The 21,411-nt window shown below is 43.8% G+C and overlaps 1 protein-coding gene across 1 annotated transcript in view; it reads left to right on the forward strand.

Moving 5' to 3' along the window:
- Window positions 1-447: 447 nt before the first annotated feature.
- Window positions 448-21,411, forward strand: part of LOC124555595 (katanin p60 ATPase-containing subunit A-like 1) — a 170,899-nt gene continuing 149,935 nt past the window's right edge. Inside the window, exon 1 of the mRNA XM_047129560.1 lies at window positions 448-523. Within this exon, the coding sequence (XP_046985516.1) occupies window positions 471-523 (53 nt within the window). The 5' untranslated portion in view covers window positions 448-470. The remainder of the gene's footprint in view (window positions 524-21,411) is intronic.

Consider the following 21,411-nt stretch of genomic DNA (forward strand, 5'->3'; position numbering starts at 1 on the left):
ACTTTTTAATGTGCCAGTCCGTCTTTAATCTGTCAGAAAGTTTCAAAAAGGGCACTCTCCATAGCAGAATGAAACATTCATTCAAAATATTAATGTTTGGTTGCTGAGTAATAGCTTCGCGGAACGTTCGACCGCTTCTCTCGCTGCATACCGCCTTATTTCATCTATCGCCATTTTACTTGCTACACCGCAAACCCCTCGACTTCTGCTGCCCGCTTCGGGCTGAGTTTCGTATCTGGGGGAGTATTATGTTCGTTCGCGCTGTCCTCTCAGCTTTTGTTTCTGGTTTTGCTCGCTATTGTGCGAAGGCAGTGAATGGAAAGATGCGTCTCGCTGGAGCGCCGCTCGATTGTTGGCGGCAGCGGCAGGAGTGCGCATGCGCGGCTGGCTGGCGCCTGGGCTGCGGTGCGGTTGCGGCTGCCTTGTGCGCACGCAGTTGGCAACAGACGTTCGCACTGGCGCGGCTCGACATGGCGTTCTTCGGCTCTCTCATGAGGGAGTTCCTCGATGACCCCTTCTTCAAGTGAGTCAGGCGGCACGGCTTTCACACTGAAGCACGAAAACTGCTCCTCGCCTATCGTGTTTTAAACCGCACGTAGTCGAAGAGAGCGCCAGAGTCAACCGTACTGATAACTATGCAGCGCGCCACGTCACAGTTCTTTGACCGCTGTCTGTTCGACCGGCTAGACGACTGCTTATATAAATCTCAGATTTCTTGCAAATAATGTTACACTCTTTGTATTAGCGCTCAACTAAGACAATTCAGATCGCTAACATATGTTATAAATTTCTCTTGCGAACGGCATCTAAAATATGCTGTTTCGGTTCTCATAAATCAGTAATATGTGAGTTGTGTATCTTCGAATTGTTCTAACTTATAGCTTGTCTTGTATTTTCTTTCCCCTGCCTTAATAGCTAAATTACTGCTCTACCAGAAGAGGTTTTTGTCAAACTGGAATCCGTATGATCCCGTCACGCGCAGCGATCGTTGAATATAGACAATGGAGAAAAGAGCAGCAATCGATAGCGAAATCCGTCGTTTCATTACAGCAGATGTAGATTTCAACTATTACGTAATCATCTTCATTGGATATAACAAAAGATGACATTAGTGGACTAATGCCACCTATTGTTACACACACTAAAGATGATTATGTTATAGTTGAAATCTTGATCACCTGTAATAAAACGACGGATTCCACGAACGATTGCTGCTCTTTTGTCCACTGTCTAGCGGATTTTGTGTTTCAACAGACGTTTTACACGTTGAATCGTTTTATTCCAATTCATCCTCTTCGCTTCTCTCTCTCTCTCTCTCTCTCTTTGAGTGTGTGTGTGTGTGTGTGTGTGTGTGTGTGAGAGAGAGAGAGAGAGAGAGATAAGAGTCTATGTGAACAACTTCAACCACATTACACGAGATAAAATTCGTACTACGCAGCTAGTAAGCTGTGTCAAACTGCAAATCAGTTATTAACTGTCCTATTTTCGCTTTTGTTCTCTGTTTGGTTTAAAATATAACATAAATGTCTTTTTCACTTGAGGTAATCACGTGCGACCTTCATCTAACCAGTATCGATACCAACAAAATCTGGAAAACAAAGAGAACTACCATCTTTTCACTTGTTCGTGTTTAAAGTCAAGTTATGACACAATGATTCATTGCTTGAATGTTGGCAAGAACGAGCAATATGCTCGTAGCATACTGTAATGTAACATAGCGATTTTCAATGAATTATTTATTCTTTTCTTAATTTCAGCTCCAACCTCCTATGAAGTTTTTCACTAACTTCCCATTTTATGACTCACTTTACATACGTTTTATATCGTTTTTACGTCAGTTTATCGATATTTTCAGGACATTTCAGTATTAATTTTCCAGGTGTTTTAGGTCATAAGAATTCGGGGCTGCGGTTACAGGCCCTTTTTCATATTCTTGAACTAAATGAATTCTCACTAGGGGAGCTGGCACCGCTTTGTGGGTACCCCTGGTGGCTTGTCGCCGGTTGGGCTGGCACTTGCTACCGTATGGTCTCTGCAGCCGTCACTCAACAGCTCTTCATCACTCTTGTGGCTCTTTTTTCATTATACTGACAGCACGATGACAAGCACTGTGGAAGGCTTGTGTTTTTATACCTTGTACCTCTAGTGCTAGGTATCCAATCATTCTTGTCATTGCCGTGTTTCTCAGCCGTCCAAGTAACCGTTCACTTAGTAGTTTCTTATCGTTTTTCAGCAAGATGCAGTTTACGTGCGCTGGTCGGAATGCGTGCCATTCAGCGAGTTAAGTATCTGACCCTCTCACTAGTGACCTGGCTGGGAAGCAGCTGACTTGCCTCCAATAAGATACACACCTGTCTCGCCTCACCGTTGCCCAGTTGCGTCTATTGATCCAGCGGTGTCATTGTGCCGCGCTATATTTGCATCACTGAGACCGGAGAGTCTTGCGACGACAGTATTGACAAAAACTGCGGCAGAAGCAAGATGAGGTAGCTTGGGCGACGATACCTGCCATCAGTCTTGTCTCATGTACTCGAACATGTTTCCTTCTTCACTCACTTTTATTCCTCTCTTATAACACTATGTTACGTTGCCTTTCGGCAGTACGCTGTTCTTCTTCGGTGCCTATAGTCACTTAATTCTCTTCCGTTTATGCTGATCTGTCTGCGAATCCTCTAAACCTTGTTCTGTGAGTTTACGAGTTTTAACGTGCCTTTGCAATGAAGATTGTTAACAGCTCCGTATACACCGAATGAGTTGTAAGAAACTGGCGAGAAACAACGCGCAGACTGGCCGGTGTACTATTCCACCGATCGCTAATCCAGGCCACGTATTAAATCCGTGCACGACAGTACGTATTAATTAATTACCGGCTGCTATCGAATACCTAATGGGGAGGTACTGGATTGAATGGCGGCGAAAAGAAATTTATGACACTACTAGACTAAAAGATGGGATCGATTGATACGACCCACCTGAAGGCATCAAGGAATCGTTAATTTGTTTTTTTTTGGGGGGGGGGGGGGGTTGGGGTGGTACCACTACGGTGAGAAAGTTTAAAATGGCTGATGTTGCAGCAGTCACGCAGAGATGAACAGACTCACACTGGATAGACTATCGTGGAGAGTTGCGTCACACCATTCTTTGGAGTGAAGACCACACCAACAGTAATAGTAACTGCTCAAAATACACTTCGTTTTGGTTTCAAAAACAGTACTCCCGCCTTACGTGGAGTGTGGCACAAACATGTAGCTTTCCAGAACTTCATGGGTCACTTTACACTTCGTCGACTTCTAGGCGCGTACCTTTCAAGCATCTACTAAAGAGACAGTACTCAGTTAATTTTAGTGTTTCCTTCGCAATTTCATTGGCAAGCTAGGTAAAAAACAATTCGATTCTGGTTTCTAGAATTAGATATCAAACTGCATTATAACAGGAAACGAACAAGCATACTGTTTATGAAACGGGTGCTTTTAACAGCATAGTAATTTACGGTATATCTTTTGTGGAACATGTAACGCAGATATGTTGCTCGAAACTTCGAAATCTGCATATTTATTTAGACTGCAATCGTAACTGACAAGAAATATTTTAGTAGTCACATAACAGCAGCCTAGAGAAGGCATTCGCTCATATGTGTATACTACGTACTGTAGACGGACTTCTTAGCATGCTTATAGTCGCAGAACTGTGGTCGAAATTTGTAGGTACTTCTCCAGAGTGCACCAGTGCTATTATATGGAGATCTAATCTGCATGTAGATTTTGAGATATACATAAAAGAAAAAGATCAGGACATATAATTCTTTAACTACCTGATTCCTTTAATTGTCAGCTGAACACAACCGTCTTCGTTTACCACCTTTTCTAGATGGCATACAGTGAGGTGAAAAAAGTCATGCGATACCTCCCAATGTCATGTCGGACCTCATTTTGCCTAACGCAGTACAGCAACTCTACGTGGCGTGGACTCAATAAGTCGCTGGAACACCCCTGCACAAATATTGAACCACGCTGCCTCTATATAACTTAGGAAGTGTTACCGATTTAGGATTTTGTACACCAATTGACCTCTACATTGTTGTTGTTGTTGTGGTCTTCAGTCCTGAGACTGGTTTGATGCAGCTCTCCATGCTACTCTATCCTGTGCAAGCTTCTTCATCTCCCAGTACCTACTGCAACCTACATCCTTCTGAATCTGCTTAGTGTATTCATCTCTTGGTCTCCCTCTACGATTTTTACCCTCCACGCTGCCCTCCAATGCTAAATTTGTGATCCCTTCATGCCTCAAAACATGTCCTACCAACCGATCCCTTCTTCTAGTTAAGTTGTGCCACAAACTTCTCTTCTCCCCAATCCTATTCAATACCTCCTCATTAGTTACGTGATCTACCCACCTTATCTTCAGCATTCTTCTGTAGCACCACATTTCGAAAGCTTCTATTCTCTTCTTGTCCAAACTGGTTATCGTCCATGTTTCACTTCCATACATGGCTACACTCCATACAAATACTTTCAGAAACGACTTCCTCACACTTAAATCTATACTCGATGTTATCAAATTTCTCTTCTTCAGAAACGATTTCCTTGCCATTGCCAGTCTACATTTTATATCCTCTCTACTTCGACCATCATCAGTTATTTTACTCCCTAAATAGCAAAACTCCTTTACTACTTTAAGTGTCTCATTTCCTAATCTAATTCCCTCAGCATCACCCGATTTAATTTGACTACATTCCATTATCCTCGTTTTGCTTTTCTTGATGTTCATCTTATATCCTCCTTTCAAGACACTGTCCATTCCGTTCAACTGCTCTTCCAAGTCCTTTGCTGTCTCTGACAGAATTACAATGTCATCGGCGAACCTCAAAGTTTTTACTTCTTCTCCATGAATTTTAATACCTGCTCCAAATTTTTCTTTTGTTTCCTTTACTGCTTGCTCAATATACAGATTGAATAACATCGGGGAGAGGCTACAACCCTGTCTCACTCCTTTCCCAACCACTGCTTCCCTTTCATGCCCCTCGACTCTTATAACTGCCATCTGGTTTCTATACAAATTGTAAATAGCCTTTCGCTCCCTGTATTTCACCCCTGCCACCTTCAGAATTTGAAAGAGAGTATTCCAGTTAACGTTGTCAAAAGCTTTCTCTAAGTCTACGAATGCTAGAAACGTAGGTTTGCCTTTTCTTAATCTTTCTTCTAAGATAAGTCGTAAGGTTAGTATTGCCTCACGTGTTCCAACATTTCTACGGAATCCAAACTGATCTTCCCCGAGGTCCGCTTCTACCAGTTTTTCCATTCGTCTGTAAAGAATTCGCGTTAGTATTTTACAGCTGTGACTTATTAAACTGATTGTTCGGTAATTTTCACATCTGTCAACACCTGCTTTCTTTGGGATTGGAATTATTATATTCTTCTTGAAGTCTGTGGGTATTTCGCCTGTCTCATACATCTTGCTCACCAGATGGTAGAGTTTTGTCATGATTGGCTCTCCAAAGGCCATCAGTAGTTCTAATGGAATGTTGTCTACTCCCGGGGCCTTGTTTCGACTCAGGTCTTTCAGTGCTCTGTCAAACTCTTCACGCAGTATCTTATCTCCCATTTCATCTTCATCTACATCCTCTTCCATTTCCATAATATTGTCCTCAAGTACATCGCCCTTGTATAAACCCTCTATATACTCCTTCCACCTTTCTGCCTTCCCTTCTTTGCTTAGAACTGGGTTGCCATCTGAGCTCTTGATATTCATACAAGTGGTTCTCTTCTCTCCAAAGGTCTCTTTAATTTTCCTGTAGGCAGTATCTATCTTACCCCTAATGAGACAAGCCTCTACATCCTTACATTTGTCCTCTAGCCATCCCTGCTTAGACATTTTGCACTTCCTGTCGATCTCATTTTTAAGACGTTTGTATTCCTTTTTGCCTGCTTCATTTACTGCATTTTTATATTTTCTCCTTTCATCAATTAAATTCAATATTTCTTCTGTTACCCAAGGATTTCTATTAGGCCTCGTCTTTTTACCTACTTGATCCTCTGCTGCCTTCACTACTTCATCCCTCAGAGCTACCCATTCTTCTTCTACTGTATTTCTTTCCCCCATTCCTGTCAATTGTTCCCTTATGCTCTCCCTGAAACTCTGTACAACCTCTGGTTCTTTCAGTTTATCCAGGTCCCATCTCCTTAAATTCCCACCTTTTTGCAGTTTCTTCAGTTTCAATCTGCAGTTCATAACCAATAGATTGTGGTCAGAATCCACATCTGCCCCTGGAAATGTCTTACAATTTAAAACCTGGTTCCTAAATCTCTGTCTTACCATTATATAATCTATCTGATACCTTTTAGTATCTCCAGGATTCTTCCAGGTATACAACCTTCTTTTATGATTCTTGAACCAAGTGTTAGCTATGATTAAGTTATGCTCTGTGCAAAATTCTACAAGGCGGCTTCCTCTTTCATTTCTTCCCCCCAATCCATGTTCACCTACTATGTTTCCTTCTCTCCCTTTTCCTATTGACGAATTCCAGTCACCCATGACTATTAAATTTTCGTCTCCCTTCACTACCTGAATAATTTCTTTTATCTCGTCATACATTTCATCAATTTCTTCATCATCTGCAGAGCTAGTTGGCATATAAACTTGTACTACTGTAGTAGGCATGGGCTTTGTGTCTATCTTGGCCACAATAATGCGTTCACTATGCTGTTTGTAGTAGCTAACCCGCACTCCTATTTTTTTATTAATTATTAAACCTACTCCTGCATTACCCCTATTTGATTTTGTATTTATAACCCTGTAATCACCTGACCAGAAGTCTTGATCCTCCTGCCACCGAACTTCACTAATCCCCACTATATCTAACTTTAACCTATCCATTTCCCTTTTTAAATTTTCTAACCTACCTGCCCGATTAAGGGATCTGATATTCCACGCTCCGATCCGTAGAATGCTAGTTTTCTTTCTCCTGATGACGTCCTCTTGAGTAATCCCCGCCCGGAGATCCGAATGGGGGACTATTTTACCTCCGGAATATTTTACCCAAGAGGACGCCATCATCATTTAATCATACAGTAAAGCTGCATGTCCATGTCCCATAAATGGTTGATGGAACTTATGTCGGGCGATCTGAGTGATCAAATCATTCGTTTGAATGGTCCAGAATGTTCCTCAAACCAGTCACTAACAATTGTGGCTCGGTGACATGTTTTGGAACATGAAGTCCATGAATGGCTGCAAATGGTCCCCAAGTAGCTGAATATAACCATTTCTAGCCAATGATCGGTTCAGTCGCACCAGAACACCCAGTCCATTCCATGTAAATCGCGTAAGTATAGCCGACACCATTATGGAGCCACCACCATCTTGCACAGTCCCTTGTGGACAAGTTGAGCCCATGGCTTCGTGGGGTCTGTGCCATACTCAGCCCTACCCTATGCCATACTCAGACCTACCATAAGCTCTTACCAACTGAAGTAGAGACTCACCTGACCAGGCCACGGTTTTCCAGTAGTCTAGGATCCAACCGATATGGCCACGAGCCCAGGAGAGGCGTTGTAAGCGATGTTGTGCTGTTAGCAAAAACACTCGAGTCGGTCTTCTGCTGCCATAACCCATTAACCCCAAATTTCGACGCACTGTCCTAAAGAATACGTTCATCGTATGCCCCACAGTGACTTCTAGGATTATTTTCTTGTCTGTTAGCACTGACTACTGTACGCGACTGCTGCTGCTCTCGGACGTTAAGTGAAGGCTGTCGGCCACTGCGTTGTCCGTGGTGAGAGATATTGCCTAAAATTTTATATTATCGGCACACTCTTGACACTGTGGATCTCGGAATATTGAATTCCCTAACGACTTCCGATATGGAATGTCCCACGCGTCTAGCTCCAACTACCATTCCGCATTCAAAGTCTGTTAATTCTCGTCGTGCGACCATAATAACGTTGGAAACCTTTTCAAATGAATCACCTGAGTACAAATGTCAGCTGCGTCAATGCACTGTCCTTTTATACCTTGTAAGTTATATTACCAAACTTTATATGTGCATATAGCTATACCATGACTTCGTCACCTAAGGGGATATGAGCCAACGTTATTGTTTTACATGACGTGTTATAGTGTGTACTAGTTGTTGCAAACGTGTTCGAGCGAGAAGGGAGCTAACCTTTTATATCTCCAGCGTAATAGACGTTCCCATATGGCTGACACACTTTAAAGATTCTCTTAGCCCAAATAAAGCTCGGTAGCGTCTAGTGCTTAATATTCGGGAGAGAACATGTAGAATTGAAAGCCGACCAGAAAAACTTATTATTTTTCAAAATTTTTATCACTGCCCCTAATGAAGTATAATAGTTGTAATATTGTTGATATTAAGGTGCGAATCATTTCTTGTCTCCCGTTATAGTACTGTCTGTCTGCTGTTACTCATTATTTTATTTGGATAAAATCATTTTCACAATACGGTATAACACATTAATGATTTAGAATTCGATCATGGGAAACAGGATCATCGTAACTGAGAAATACACAGCCAAATTGAGTTCTGTTCGAGTACGTAGTAATTGACAAGTACCATTGCTAGCACACTGCGGAAGAGTACCAGTTTCTTTCTCGTAAACTGATTATTGCGAATGTGAAAGCATTTCAACAGGAAATAGCGAACCCGGTGAGAGAGAATCTCTAAATATTAGTTGTCAACTACCAGAGTGTTCGCAACCAAGTTCCAGAGCTCACGTGTCTCGTAGGAAGCAGTCACCCCCACATTACGATAGGAACTGAGAGTTCAGTGAAACCTGGAGTACAGAATAGGGACATTATCGACCAACGTATGTCAGAAAGATAGATTAGGCTCCTTAGGAGGTGCAGTGTTTATAGCGATAAGCAGATACGCTAAATATAGCGAGGACCGAAATGAATCCGACTACGAACTACACTCCTGGAAATTGAAATAAGAACACCGTGAATTCATTGTCCCAGGAAGGGGAAACTTTATTGACACATTCCTGGGGTCAGATACATCACATGATCACACTGACAGAACCACAGGCACATAGACACAGGCAACAGAGCATGCACAATGTCGGCATTAGTACAGTGTATATCCACCTTTCGCAGCAATTCAGGCTGCTATTCTCCCATGGAGACGATCGTAGAGATGCTGGATGTAGTCCTGTGGAACGGCTTGCCATGCCATTTCCACCTGGCGCCTCAGTTGGACCAGCGTTCATGCTGGACGTGCAGACCGCGTGAGACGACGCTTCATCCAGTCCCAAACATGCTCAATGGGGGACAGATCCGGAGATCTTGCTGGCCAGGGTAGTTGACTTACACCTTCTAGAGAACGTTGGGTGGCACGGGATACATGCGGACGTGCATTGTCCTGTTGGAACAGCAAGTTCCCTTGCCGGTCTAGGAATGGTAGAACGATGGGTTCGATGACGGTTTGGATGTACCGTGCACTATTCAGTGTCCCCTCGACGATCACCAGTGGTGTACGGCCAGTGTAGGAGATCGCTCCCCACACCATGATGCCGGGTGTTGGCCCTGTGTGCCTCGGTCGTATGCAGTCCTGATTGTGGCGCTCACCTGCACGGCGCCAAACACGCATACGACCATCATTGGCACCAAGGCAGAAGCGACTCTCATCGCTGAAGACGACACGTCTCCATTCGTCCCTCCATTCACGCCTGTCGCGACACCACTGGAGGCGGGCTGCATGATGTTGGGGCGTGAGCGGAAGACGGCCTAACGGTGTGCGGGACCGTAGCCCAGCTTCATGGAGACGGTTGCGAATGGTCCTCGCCGATACCCCAGGAGCAACAGTGTCCCTAATTTGCTGGGAAGTGGCGGTGCGGTCCCCTACGGCACTGCGTAGGATCCTACGGTCTTGGCGTGCATCCGTGCGTCGCTGCGGTCCGGTCCCTGGTCGACGGGCACGTGCACCTTCCGCCGACCACTGGCGACAACATCGATGTACTGTGGAGACCTCACGCCCCACGCGTTGAGCAATACGGCGGTACGTCCACCCGGCCTCCCGCATGCCCACTATACGCCCTCGCTCAAAGTCCGTCAACTGCACATACGGTTCACGTCCACGCTGTCGCGGCATGCTACCAGTGTTAAAGACTGTGATGGAGCTCCGTATGCCACGGCAAACTGGCTGACACTGACGGCGGCGGTGCACAAATGCTGCGCAGCTAGCGCCATTCGACGGCCAACACCGCGGTTCTTGGAGTGTCCGCTGTGCCGTGCGTGTGATCATTGCTTGTACAGCCCTCTCGCAGTGTCCGGAGCAAGTATGGTGGGTCTGACACACCGGTGTCAATGTGTTCTTTTTTCCATTTCCAGGAGTGTAGTATAGATAATAGTAAGCGGAGTCGATACACATATATTAACAACTTGATGTGTCTAACAATCACCGAATTCACACAGATCGGTCGTAGAGTCATTCAAAGACAGGCTAAAGTCGTTAGCACGGAAATATCCCGAACACACTGTAGGTGGTGACTTTAACCTACCCAGTCTCGGCTCGGAAATCAAACCACATGTTATCAGTGGTAAGAATAGATAGTCTTACGAAGTAATACTAAATACATTGTCTGACGAATTCCTCGAAGAATTAGTGCGATTGTCCGTCAATCCATAGGCGAAAGAAACCCCATATTTTCGAGGCTGTCATCAACAAAGGAGGGATTAGAAACCATTATGTTAGAACAGGAACAATGGTCATCAATGGAAAAAAAATGACAGTATCACAGCTAGGAGAGTGTCTGTGGTCGGTCGAAATAATAAATAGTCACTGACAACTCCATTAAAGGAAAAACTGATAACATTTTCTTCAGATCCGGCAAACTCAGAACAATTGTGCTTAAAGCTGAGACACGTTATAAAACCGCGATCTAGATAAATACGTTCATTGTAAAGTTATAAAGACAGGAAAGACACCCAGTTTGGTTTAATGATACCATAGGGAGAATTTTTCAAAACCAGGAACAACTCTACCATCGCTACAGAAGAGACTACAGGGAAACTGATGGAGAAAAGTTAAGAGCAAATTGTGCATCCGTAAGAAGAGCCGTGCGTGAAACCTACAATAACCTTCACGGTCAGAGGTGGCGAAGGCGAATCAGAAAATGTTAGGACGTTCTGGTTATATGCGCTAAAATCATTGAAGGCTCCAAACCTTCCTAAACTCTGAAGAAAAATTACAAATAGCCATGATCACTACTAAAGCATTTATTTCGATAACCGGTTCCGGTAAGGTTACGATACCATCATGGCTACTTGAAGTCTTGTCTAAGTTTATTACTCTGCAGATCACTCCCATTCTGGTACAAAGCCAGGAATATACACACATCAAAAAGTTTTGCATCACCCCGGTTCCCAGAACTCCTGAAGATAGACGTTGACTGTGGGTATTGTATCACAGACACAGTCCCCTTGACTGTTCAGAGATGTCACCAAACACGCCCAAAGCTGTAAACAACCGCGCATGAGCAGCGACTATTAGACAGAGAGGGTCCGACAGCCGATCAGTTCCAGTCATTCCACCAGGAAGGAGGTGCACGGCTCATGTTGTCTGTAATTCAACTATGCCTAGACGGTCAATACCGCGGTTCGATCGCATCCGTATTGTTACTTTGTGCCAGGATGGGCTATCAACAAGGGAACTGTCCAGGCGTTTCGGAGTGAACCAAAGCGATGTTGTTTGGACATGGAGGAGATACAGAGAGACAGGAACTGTTGATGACATGCCACGCTCAGGCCTCCCAAAGGCTACTGCTGCAGTGGATGACCGCTTCCTACGGTCGTGGTTCGGAGAAACCCTGACAGCAACGCCACCATGTTGAATAATGCTTTTCGTGCAGCCACAGGACGTCGTGTTACGACTCAAACTGTGCGCAATAGGCTGCACGATGCACAAATTCACTCCCGACGTCCATGGCGAGGTCCATCTTTGCAACTACGACACCATGCAGCGCGGTACCGATGGACCCAGCAACATGCCGGGTGAACCGCTCAGGATTGGCATCACGTTCTCTTCGCCGATGAGGGTCACATATGCCTTCAACCAGACGTGTTTGGAGGTAACCCGATCATCAGACTGATCGCCTTAGACACACTGTCCAGCGAGTGCTGCAATGTGGAGGTTCCATAATGTTTTGGTGTGGCATTATGTGGGGCCAACGTACGCCGCTGCTGGTCATGGAAGCCGCCGTAACGGCTGCACGATACGTGAATGCCATCCTCCGAACAATAGTGCAACCATATCGGCAGCATATTGGCGAGGCATTCGTATTCATGGATGAAAATTCGCGCCCCCATCGTGCACATCTTGTGAATGACTTCCTTCAGGATAACGACATCGCTCGACTAGAGTGGCCAAGATGTTCTCCAGACACTAACCCTATCGAACATCCCTAGGATAGACTGAAAAGGCTGTTTATGGGCGACGTGACCCACCAACCACTCTGAGGGATCTATGCCGAATCGTCGTTGAGGAGTGGGACAATCTGGACCAACAGTGCCTTGATGAATTTGTGGATAGTATGCCACGACGAATACAGGCATGCATCAATGCAAGAGAACATGCTACTGTGTATTAGAGGTACCGGTGTGTACAGCAATCTGGGCCATCACCTCTGAAGGTCTTACCGTATGGTGGTACAATATGCAATGTGTGGTTTTTATGAGCAATAAAAAGGCTGGATATGATTTTTATGTTGGTCTCTATTCCAATTTTCTGTACAGGTTCTGGAACTCTCGGAACCGTGGTGATGCAAAACTTTTTTTGATGTGTGTATAATCCAAATCTTCCATCGAATGTCTCGTTATTCCGTCTAATGTAGAAAATGAAGACAGCAAACAGAAAGCAGGAATGTTACATTCCGAGTTAAAGACATATTCATATGAGAATACTGTCGTACAAATGTTTCACCACCGTAAAGACTCACAGGTGCGAGATATCCATATAAGCACGACCGGTAATGAAAAACGGTTAAGAATACTTGAAACAAACAAGGCACCAGGTCCAGACGGAATTCTAGATAGATTTTACATCAAATACGCCGCAACATTAGTTCCCTACCTAGCTGATATCGTAAATCTCTGGCGCAGCGAATAGAACCGTGTGACTGGGAAAGAGCGCAAGTAACTCCTGTTTATGAAAGTGGTGAACGATTGGAGGCACATAATTACAGGCCAATATCGCTGAGGTCTGTATGTTGCAAGGTCCTGCAGCATACTCCAAGCTGAAACATTATGATGTTCCTACAGGAAAACGAGCTACTCTCAGAGAATCATCGCTGATTCAAGTAATACGTGAAACACAGCTTGATTTATTCATATAATGAATTTTGTAGACAATAGACTCCATGTTTCTAGATTTCCAGAAGCCGTTCGACACTGTGTCAAATCGTCGACTACTGACCCAGGCCGAGACACGGTGATATGGAGTAGCCTCGCAGATTTGTGGCTGACTCGATGACTATTTGATTTATACAAACCAGTCCGTTATTATACTGGACGGAGAATGTTCCTCACAAACGAAAGTGACACCTGGTGTGTCCTAAGAAGGATCTCTGCTGCTCTCAATATACATTAATGGTTTATCGGGTAGCTTCAGCTCTACTGTAAGATTGTTCGCTTTACGATGCTGTCGTCTACAGAAAAGTATCGTCGTTTGGTGATCTTAAGAAAATGAACGAAGACTTCAACATATTTCTACTTAGTATAGTTAATGATAGGTCCTATTAAACGTCGATAAATGCAAGATAATGCCCAGAACAAAGAGAAACAACCCTGTACTATCCAGTTACGGGATTAGTGGTAAACGCCTTGCACACGTCACATGGTATAAATATTTAGTTATGTGAAATAGGACGATAACGCATAATCAGTCTTACAAAGGCGAATGGCAGCCGTAGATTTGTTTGAAGTGTTCTGGAGAAATGCAATGCATCTGTAAAGAGATTGACGTACAAGATGCTGGAGCTACAACTTTCGTTTGTTCCAGTGTTTGCAGCTATTATCAAGTAGGCTTGACAGTAGACATCCACATCTATGTATATGTTCCTCAAGCAACCGTACGGTGCATGACGGAGGGTACCTCGTACCACTACTAGTAATTTTCTTTCCTGTTCCACTCGCAAATAGATCGAGGGAAAAACGACTGTCTATAAGCCTCCGTACGATCACTAATTTCTCTCATCTTATCTTCGTGGTCCTCGCGTGACATGTACGTTGGTGGCAGTAGAATCGTTCTGCAGTCAGAATCAACTGTGGGTTCTCTAAATTTCCTCAATAATACCTCGTACAAAGAACGTCGTCTTCCTTACCTCATTTCAGTTCTCGAAGCGTCTCCGTAATACTTGCTTGCTGATCGAACCTGTCGGTAATGAATCTAGCAGCACGCCTCCGAACTGTTTCGATGGCTTCCTTCAGTCAGACCTGGTGGGGATCCCAGACACTCGAGCAACACTCAAAAATGGGTCGCACTGGCGTTACATACACCGTCTGCTTTATAGACGAGCTACGCTATCCCAAAATTCTCCCAATAAAACGAAGTCGACTATTCTGCTTTTCTGCTACCAACCTGACGTGCTCGTTCCATTTCATATTGTTTTGGAACCTTATACCTCTATATTTAATCGATGTGACTGTGTCAAGCAACACACCACTTACGCTGTATGCGAACGTCACAGGATTTTTTTTCCTACTCATCCGAATTAACTCCACTTTTCTACATTTAGAGCAAGCTGCCATTCATCACACAAACTACGAATTGTATCTAAGTCATCCTGTATCCTCCTATAGTCACCCAACGACGACACCTCGTACACCACAGCGTCATCACCTAACTGCTTCTCACTCTGTCCGTCAGATCATTTACTTATATCTAGAATAAGAGCGGTCCTGTCACATTTCCCTGTGGCCCTCCTGACGATATCCTTGTCGCTGGTGAACACTCGCCATCGAGGACAACGTGCTGATTTGTATTACTTAAGAAGTCTTCGAGCCACTGGCATGTCTGGGAACCTGATCCGTACGCTCGGACTTTATCAAGAGTCTACGTGGGGCACAGTGTCAAACGCTTTCCGGAAATCTAGGAGTATGGAATCTGTTTGTTGCCCTACATCTATGATTCGCTGGATATCGCTTGAGAGAAGGACGAACTGAGTTTCACACTCATGCCGTCGATGAACGTACACTCTGTCAACTCAGCTTACTTTAATTTTTGTTACCGTCCCGCAATAAAAGAAGATAAATCAAGGGTTAATAATATATATACAGGGTGTTACAAAAAGGTACGCCAAAATTTCAGGAAACATTCCTCACACACAAATAAAGAAAAGATGTTATGTGGACATGTGTCCGGAAACGCTTAATTTCCATGTTAGAGCTCATTTTAGTTTCGTCCACATACGCTCAATGGAGCACGTTATCATGATTTCATACGGGATTCTCTACCTGTGCTGCTAGAACATGTGCCTTTACAAGTACGTCACAACATGTGGTTGATGCACGATGGAACTCTTGCACATTTCAGTCGAAGTGTTCGTACGCTTCTCAACAACAGATTCGGTGACCGATGGATTGGCAGAGGCGGACCAATTCCATGGCCTCCACGCTCTCCTGACCTCAACCCTCTCGTCTTTCATTTATGTGGGCATTTGAAAGCTCTTGTCTACGCAACCCCGGAATCAAATGTAGAGTCTCTTCGTGCTCGCATTGTGGACGGCTGTGATACAATACGCCATTCTCCAGGTCTGCATCAGCGCATCAGGGATTCCATGCGACGGAGGGTGGATACATGTATCCTCGCTAACGGAGGACATTTTGAACATTTCCTGTAACAAAGTGTTTGAAGTCACGCTGGTAGGTTCCGTTGCTGTGTGTTTCCATTCCATGATTAATGTGATTTGAGGAGAAGTAATAAAATGAGCTCTAACATGGAAAGTAAGCGTTTCCGGACACATGTCCACACAACATATTTTCTTTCTTTGCGTGTTTCCTGAAAGTTTGGCCGTACCTTTTTGTAACACCCCGTATACTTTTACCAATATATAAATATATAGAGCACATACTGTTACGCACTGCCAAGACCACCCGTGTTTTCTAATTTCATTATCATCTTCTTGAAAGCATTTAATGACATCGGGCCTCTCTTCAGACCTTTCAGTCGGCGATACTCTCTCAATACAGCACAGTAATTGCTGCCGTTCACAGAAAACAGTTTCACTAACAGTATACGGTCTCTCTTTTCGGTAGCCATACCGTTCACACCCGTTACGGTTTGTCAAATAATATCGTGGATGTCGTACCGTCATATTAACAATGTACACCGCCATATTTGCACCTGGTGGCCAAAACTGTAACTAATTTTTTTCCAGTGTAAATCAGTTCCTCATTAACGCATGTCAAATCTACCAAGTTTCGCTACCATACGATAATTACAGCCCACACTGGACCTCCGTGAGTAGCTGCACTGTAATTATAACCACGAGGCATTTGGCGAGGCGACCCACATTGACTGTCGCGTTGTCCAAAGAGACAGCGGCGGGCGGAGAGCCGGCGGCCACCCGAGGGCAAATCGATTTTGGTTCTGGGGGAGCCAGCTTCCAGCGAAGACTGAAGAGACGGCGGCCACCGCATTGTAGAGCGACAAAACAGTTGCAGCAGAACCTGCTTCTGATTCTTGTAAACGTTCTCTTTCTGACCTCCCGCTCACGGGTATGAATGTATATGTTCTGAGTAAGAAATAAAACTGTCCTTCCATGACATACATTATTTGTAACTAGAAGGCAACTACCATTCCTTCAAACACGACGTTCGATTGCGGATGGAATACTGAGCTGAACAGGTGCTGGATTATACAGGGTGATTCAAAAAGAATACCACAACTTTAAAAATGTGTATTTAATGAAAGAAACATAATATAACCTTCTGTTATACATCATTACAAAGAGTATTTAAAAAGGTTTTTTTTCACTCAAAAACAAGTTCGGAGATGTTCAATATGGCCCCCTCCAGACACTCGAGCAATATCAACCCGATACTCCAACTCGTTCCACACTCTCTGTAGCATATCAGGCGTAACAGTTTGGATAGCTGCTGTTATTTCTCGTTTCAAATCATCAATGGTGGCTGGGAGAGGTGGCCGAAACACCATATCCTTAACATACCCCCATAAGAAAAAATCGCAGGGGGTAAGATCAGGGCTTCTTGGAGGCCAGTGATGAAGTGCTCTGTCACGGGCTGCCTGGCGGCCGATTCATCGCCTCGGGTAGTTGACGTTCCTTTTCGTAGGACTCTCCATACAGTTGATTGTGGAATTTGCAGCTCTCTGCTAGCTCTGCGAGTCGATTTTCCTGGGCTGCGAACAAATGCTTGCTGGATGCGTGCTACATTTTCATCACTCGTTCTCGGCCGTCCAGAACTTTTCCCTTTGCACAAACACCCATTCTCTGTAAACTGTTTATACCAACGTTTAATACACCACCTATCAGGAGGTTTAACACCATACTTCGTTCGAAATGCACGCTGAACAACTGTCGTCGATTCACTTCTGCCGTACTCAATAACACAAAAAGCTTTCTGTTGAGCGGTCGCCATCTTAGCATCAACTGACGCTGACGCCTAGTCAACAGCGCCTCAAGCGAACAAATGTACAACTAAATGAAACTTTATAGCTCCCTTAATTCGCCGACAGATAGTGCTTAGCTCTGCCTTTTGTCGTTGCAGAGTTTTAAATTCCTAAAGTTGTGGTATTCTTTTTGAATCACCCTGTATATCAGCGGTACAAATAAAAAGTAAAAAGTACAAATGAAAACTAGTTGCCTGTTTTGGTAAATGTAGGAAGGTCTGTAGCTGCTAATTTTTAACTGAAGACCTTGATCTTAGCTTCACCTGTTCCAGAAAATATTTTGCCAAATAAAGGGTAATTCAACAGAACATAAACGAGAGCCGCATTATGTCCAAGACGAGACCTGTGCAAGCCTGGGAAGGGATAGACCAGTATCGTGTACAACCCACACTATATGCTCAACTTGAATGGCATTCGCATAGTGCATTCATTTAAATCATTCTCCAGTTGTTCCTGATTAGCAGTGCAGGAACTTGTGGCACTGGATGACATCCTATGTACAGCAGTATGATTACGGTGTATGAAGAAGAATGTTCAGGTTGTGGCAGAAATATGGGTGGTCCAGTGACATGACTACCTTACACAAAACTGCGTCATTCCTCATGAACTGGGTAGTTTGCTGCAGCATAATGGGTAAATTTTGTACAGTTTCCTGTCGGATTTCACCGAGTTTGAAACATAGTAGTTCTCTAATATGAATCCCTAGTTCATGTTACAGGGCTTATAGTAAATTTTATGGTAGAACCCTAGGTATAGAGCCAAAATTTGTAATACCTCTGCAGTTTTGTCTGGCATGTAGCAAGGAGTATTTTGTGATTTACGGCAGATGCTGAATTTTCACAGTGTCAACTGTTAGGAGGACCTGTTTTCTTATTTGTGAGTAATTCTTTTGCGAGGAGGAAACTGTCTTAGAAACTAACTCCATTGATTGCAACGATGCTGTACTGGAAGGAATGAACTGCCAACATCAATGAGTTTCCTGCTGTGAATTTGTAAGCCAAGGGACGACTATAGTTTACGCTTGAGCTAAGAAAATTGTTTAGCGAATATACTTAGTTTCTTTTTATTAGCAGTTGATACGAGAAACCCATAGGTTGGTATACGTGTAATAGTCGATTTCTCCCAGGTACGACTAAAAGTTCTCCATATTGACTATTTAGACAGTCAGTGAATTGGTTCTAGATATTACAGTGAGGTAGAATTCCGTCTTTTGTTTTGAAAATGAACAACAAAAAAGTTGTAGAGCACTTGCCCGTGAAAGGCAAAGGTTCCGAGTTCGAGTTCCGATCCAGCCACAGTTTTAATCTGCTGCGCACACTCCGCTACAGAGTGAAAATTTCATTCTAGAAAGAAAAAAGTGACTGGTTGCAGTAACTATTTTAATATTTAAAACTGTGATCCACAGTCACAGAGGTATCTACAAATCCGCAATGCATAAAGATTATTAACTGATTTTGAAAGTGCTCTTGGTTTTATGCTGACAATGACTGCGTCGAGATAATTTACACGGACACATGTCGTACATGTGGTGCTAGACGAATCAGTGAAACCTGGAACGCTGAGAATTACGAATGGTTGTCCATTATGACTCTAAAGGACAAGCAGAGTGTTGATGGATAAACATAGGTCAGATTAATTTTCGGAAAATACTCACAGCCACATCATTTCGATTCGTTTCATTTACATATAAATTTCAGTGGTGAAATCCAGTTCTACCCAGATCGTCCTTAACCGCAAATCTCAAGACGAGGAGAAAGGGACGCGCTTGGGAAAATGAAGTTTGTGACTATACGTGCTTCATAATCGTTTGCTCAACCTAGAGCGGAAGAAAAACTATTGCATGGACGCCGTTATAAGCCGTCAAGTTCTTGGATCGATATTTTATACGAAACGACATGAAACGTCACCTGAATAGCAAAACTTAATATTAGAAAAAACAAGACATCGTGCCAATCGTATGATATTTTATTTTAGATGCAGTCTCATATGTACCAACCATAACAACAGCCACAACCGGTTCGGTCATACACTCTAAGATACAAAATCAACGCGCCACGAAGAATCATCCTCTAAGGATGCAAATCGGTATGCGTGATATACATGTACAGACAAACAAATTACTAGAATTTCACAAAAGTTGGCTGATTTATTCAAGAGAAAGGGATTCGCAAATTAAGCAACCCAGTAACGCGTTGGTCCACCCTTGGCCCTTATGCAAGCAGTTACTCGGCTTGACATTTGTTGGCAGGAATGATGGATGTCCGCCTGGGGGATATCATACCAAATTCTGTCCAATTGGTGCCTTAGATCGTCAAAATCTCGAGATAGTTGGAGGGCCGTGCCTACTATCCTCCAAACGTTCTCAATTGGGGAGAGATCTGGCGATCTTGATGACCAAAATAAGGCTTATCAAGCACGAAGACAAACAATAATCACTCTAGCCGTGTGCAAGTGGGCATTATCTTGCTGAAATGTAAGCCCAGGATAGCTTTCCACGATGGGCAACAAAACGGAGGGTCGAATATCGTCGACGAAACGCCGTGTTGTAAGGGTGCCGCAGAAGACAACGAAAGGGTCCTACGGTGAAATGAAATGGCACCTCATACCATCACCCGTATGGCGGGTGACTGTCAGGTTGGTATCCCACCGCTGTCCAGAGCATCTCCAGACACGTCTTCGCTGGCCTCAAGCGCTGGAATGTCAATGAATGGAGTAGAATGGTCTTCAGTAATGAGTCCAGCTTCTAACATAGCCCTATCGAGTAGCGAAGATGTGTCTGGAGACGCACCAAAAACATTTCCCTAGATGCTCAAGTTCCTTACCGACACAGCAAAACCAGACAAACTGATTTTAAAAACAGGGTAAGAGTTTTCAGATTGAATTCCTCACTCTGCAGAGGAGAGTGCGCTCATACGAAACTTCCTGGTGGATTAAAACGATGTGCGAGACCGGGACTCGAATATGGGATCTTTGCCTTTGGCGGATATGTAAGCTGTAAGGACGAGTCGTGAGTCGTGCTTGGCTAGCTCAGTTGGCAGAGCACATGTTCGCGAAAGGCAAGGGTCCCTGGTTTGAGTACAAGTTTCACTGTACGAGTTTTGTTTTGAAAGAACAGGAAAGTGGAGACGAATCAGTTATTTGGTCGGAAATATGTATAAATATGTGGCTCGTCCCTTCTTTTATTTTTTATTGCAAAGCCCGTACGCAGTTTTCAAAGTCAGATTCGCCAGGATTTGCTTTGCCATTAGAGAATTTGCGCTTCAGGCGGAATGAGTAGGAAGAGCAAGCCACCAGTTGGGGTTTGTCTGCATGTGTTAGCGTTTTGTTCGCCAAATACAAACTTTTATTTTACTGTTACTGAAGATCGTCAATGCGAGGACGAAACCGGTTATGTGCTTGTTATCAAATTATATGACTGTATCTCAAATTAAAAGAAGTGCATAAAACCGAGTACAGTGAACGCATCGAACCCATAAAGTTACTCAGTTCATTGTGTAAAAGTGTAAGTACAGAATTTCGCCAATAATAGTCGATCCAACACGTTATGCAGGGTGGTCAGAAACAGTCTCAAAAGCTTTTAAGCGTGTTGCAGGGGATATTGTGCTCAGAAATACTTGTTAAGAAAAAAGTTCGATAAGCTGAGCTGTTTCCGCGTTATTTCTATTTAGCGCTGAAGTTAGTCACTCAGCTTATTGGGCGCGCAGATTCAAGCACTCGCACGCGCTAAAATGCGCCATTATTGTGCCACCATGAGCTTGCACAGTGACTTA

Source organism: Schistocerca americana, chromosome X (genome assembly GCF_021461395.2).
Source record: "Schistocerca americana isolate TAMUIC-IGC-003095 chromosome X, iqSchAmer2.1, whole genome shotgun sequence".
Lineage (NCBI taxonomy): Eukaryota > Metazoa > Arthropoda > Insecta > Orthoptera > Acrididae > Schistocerca > Schistocerca americana.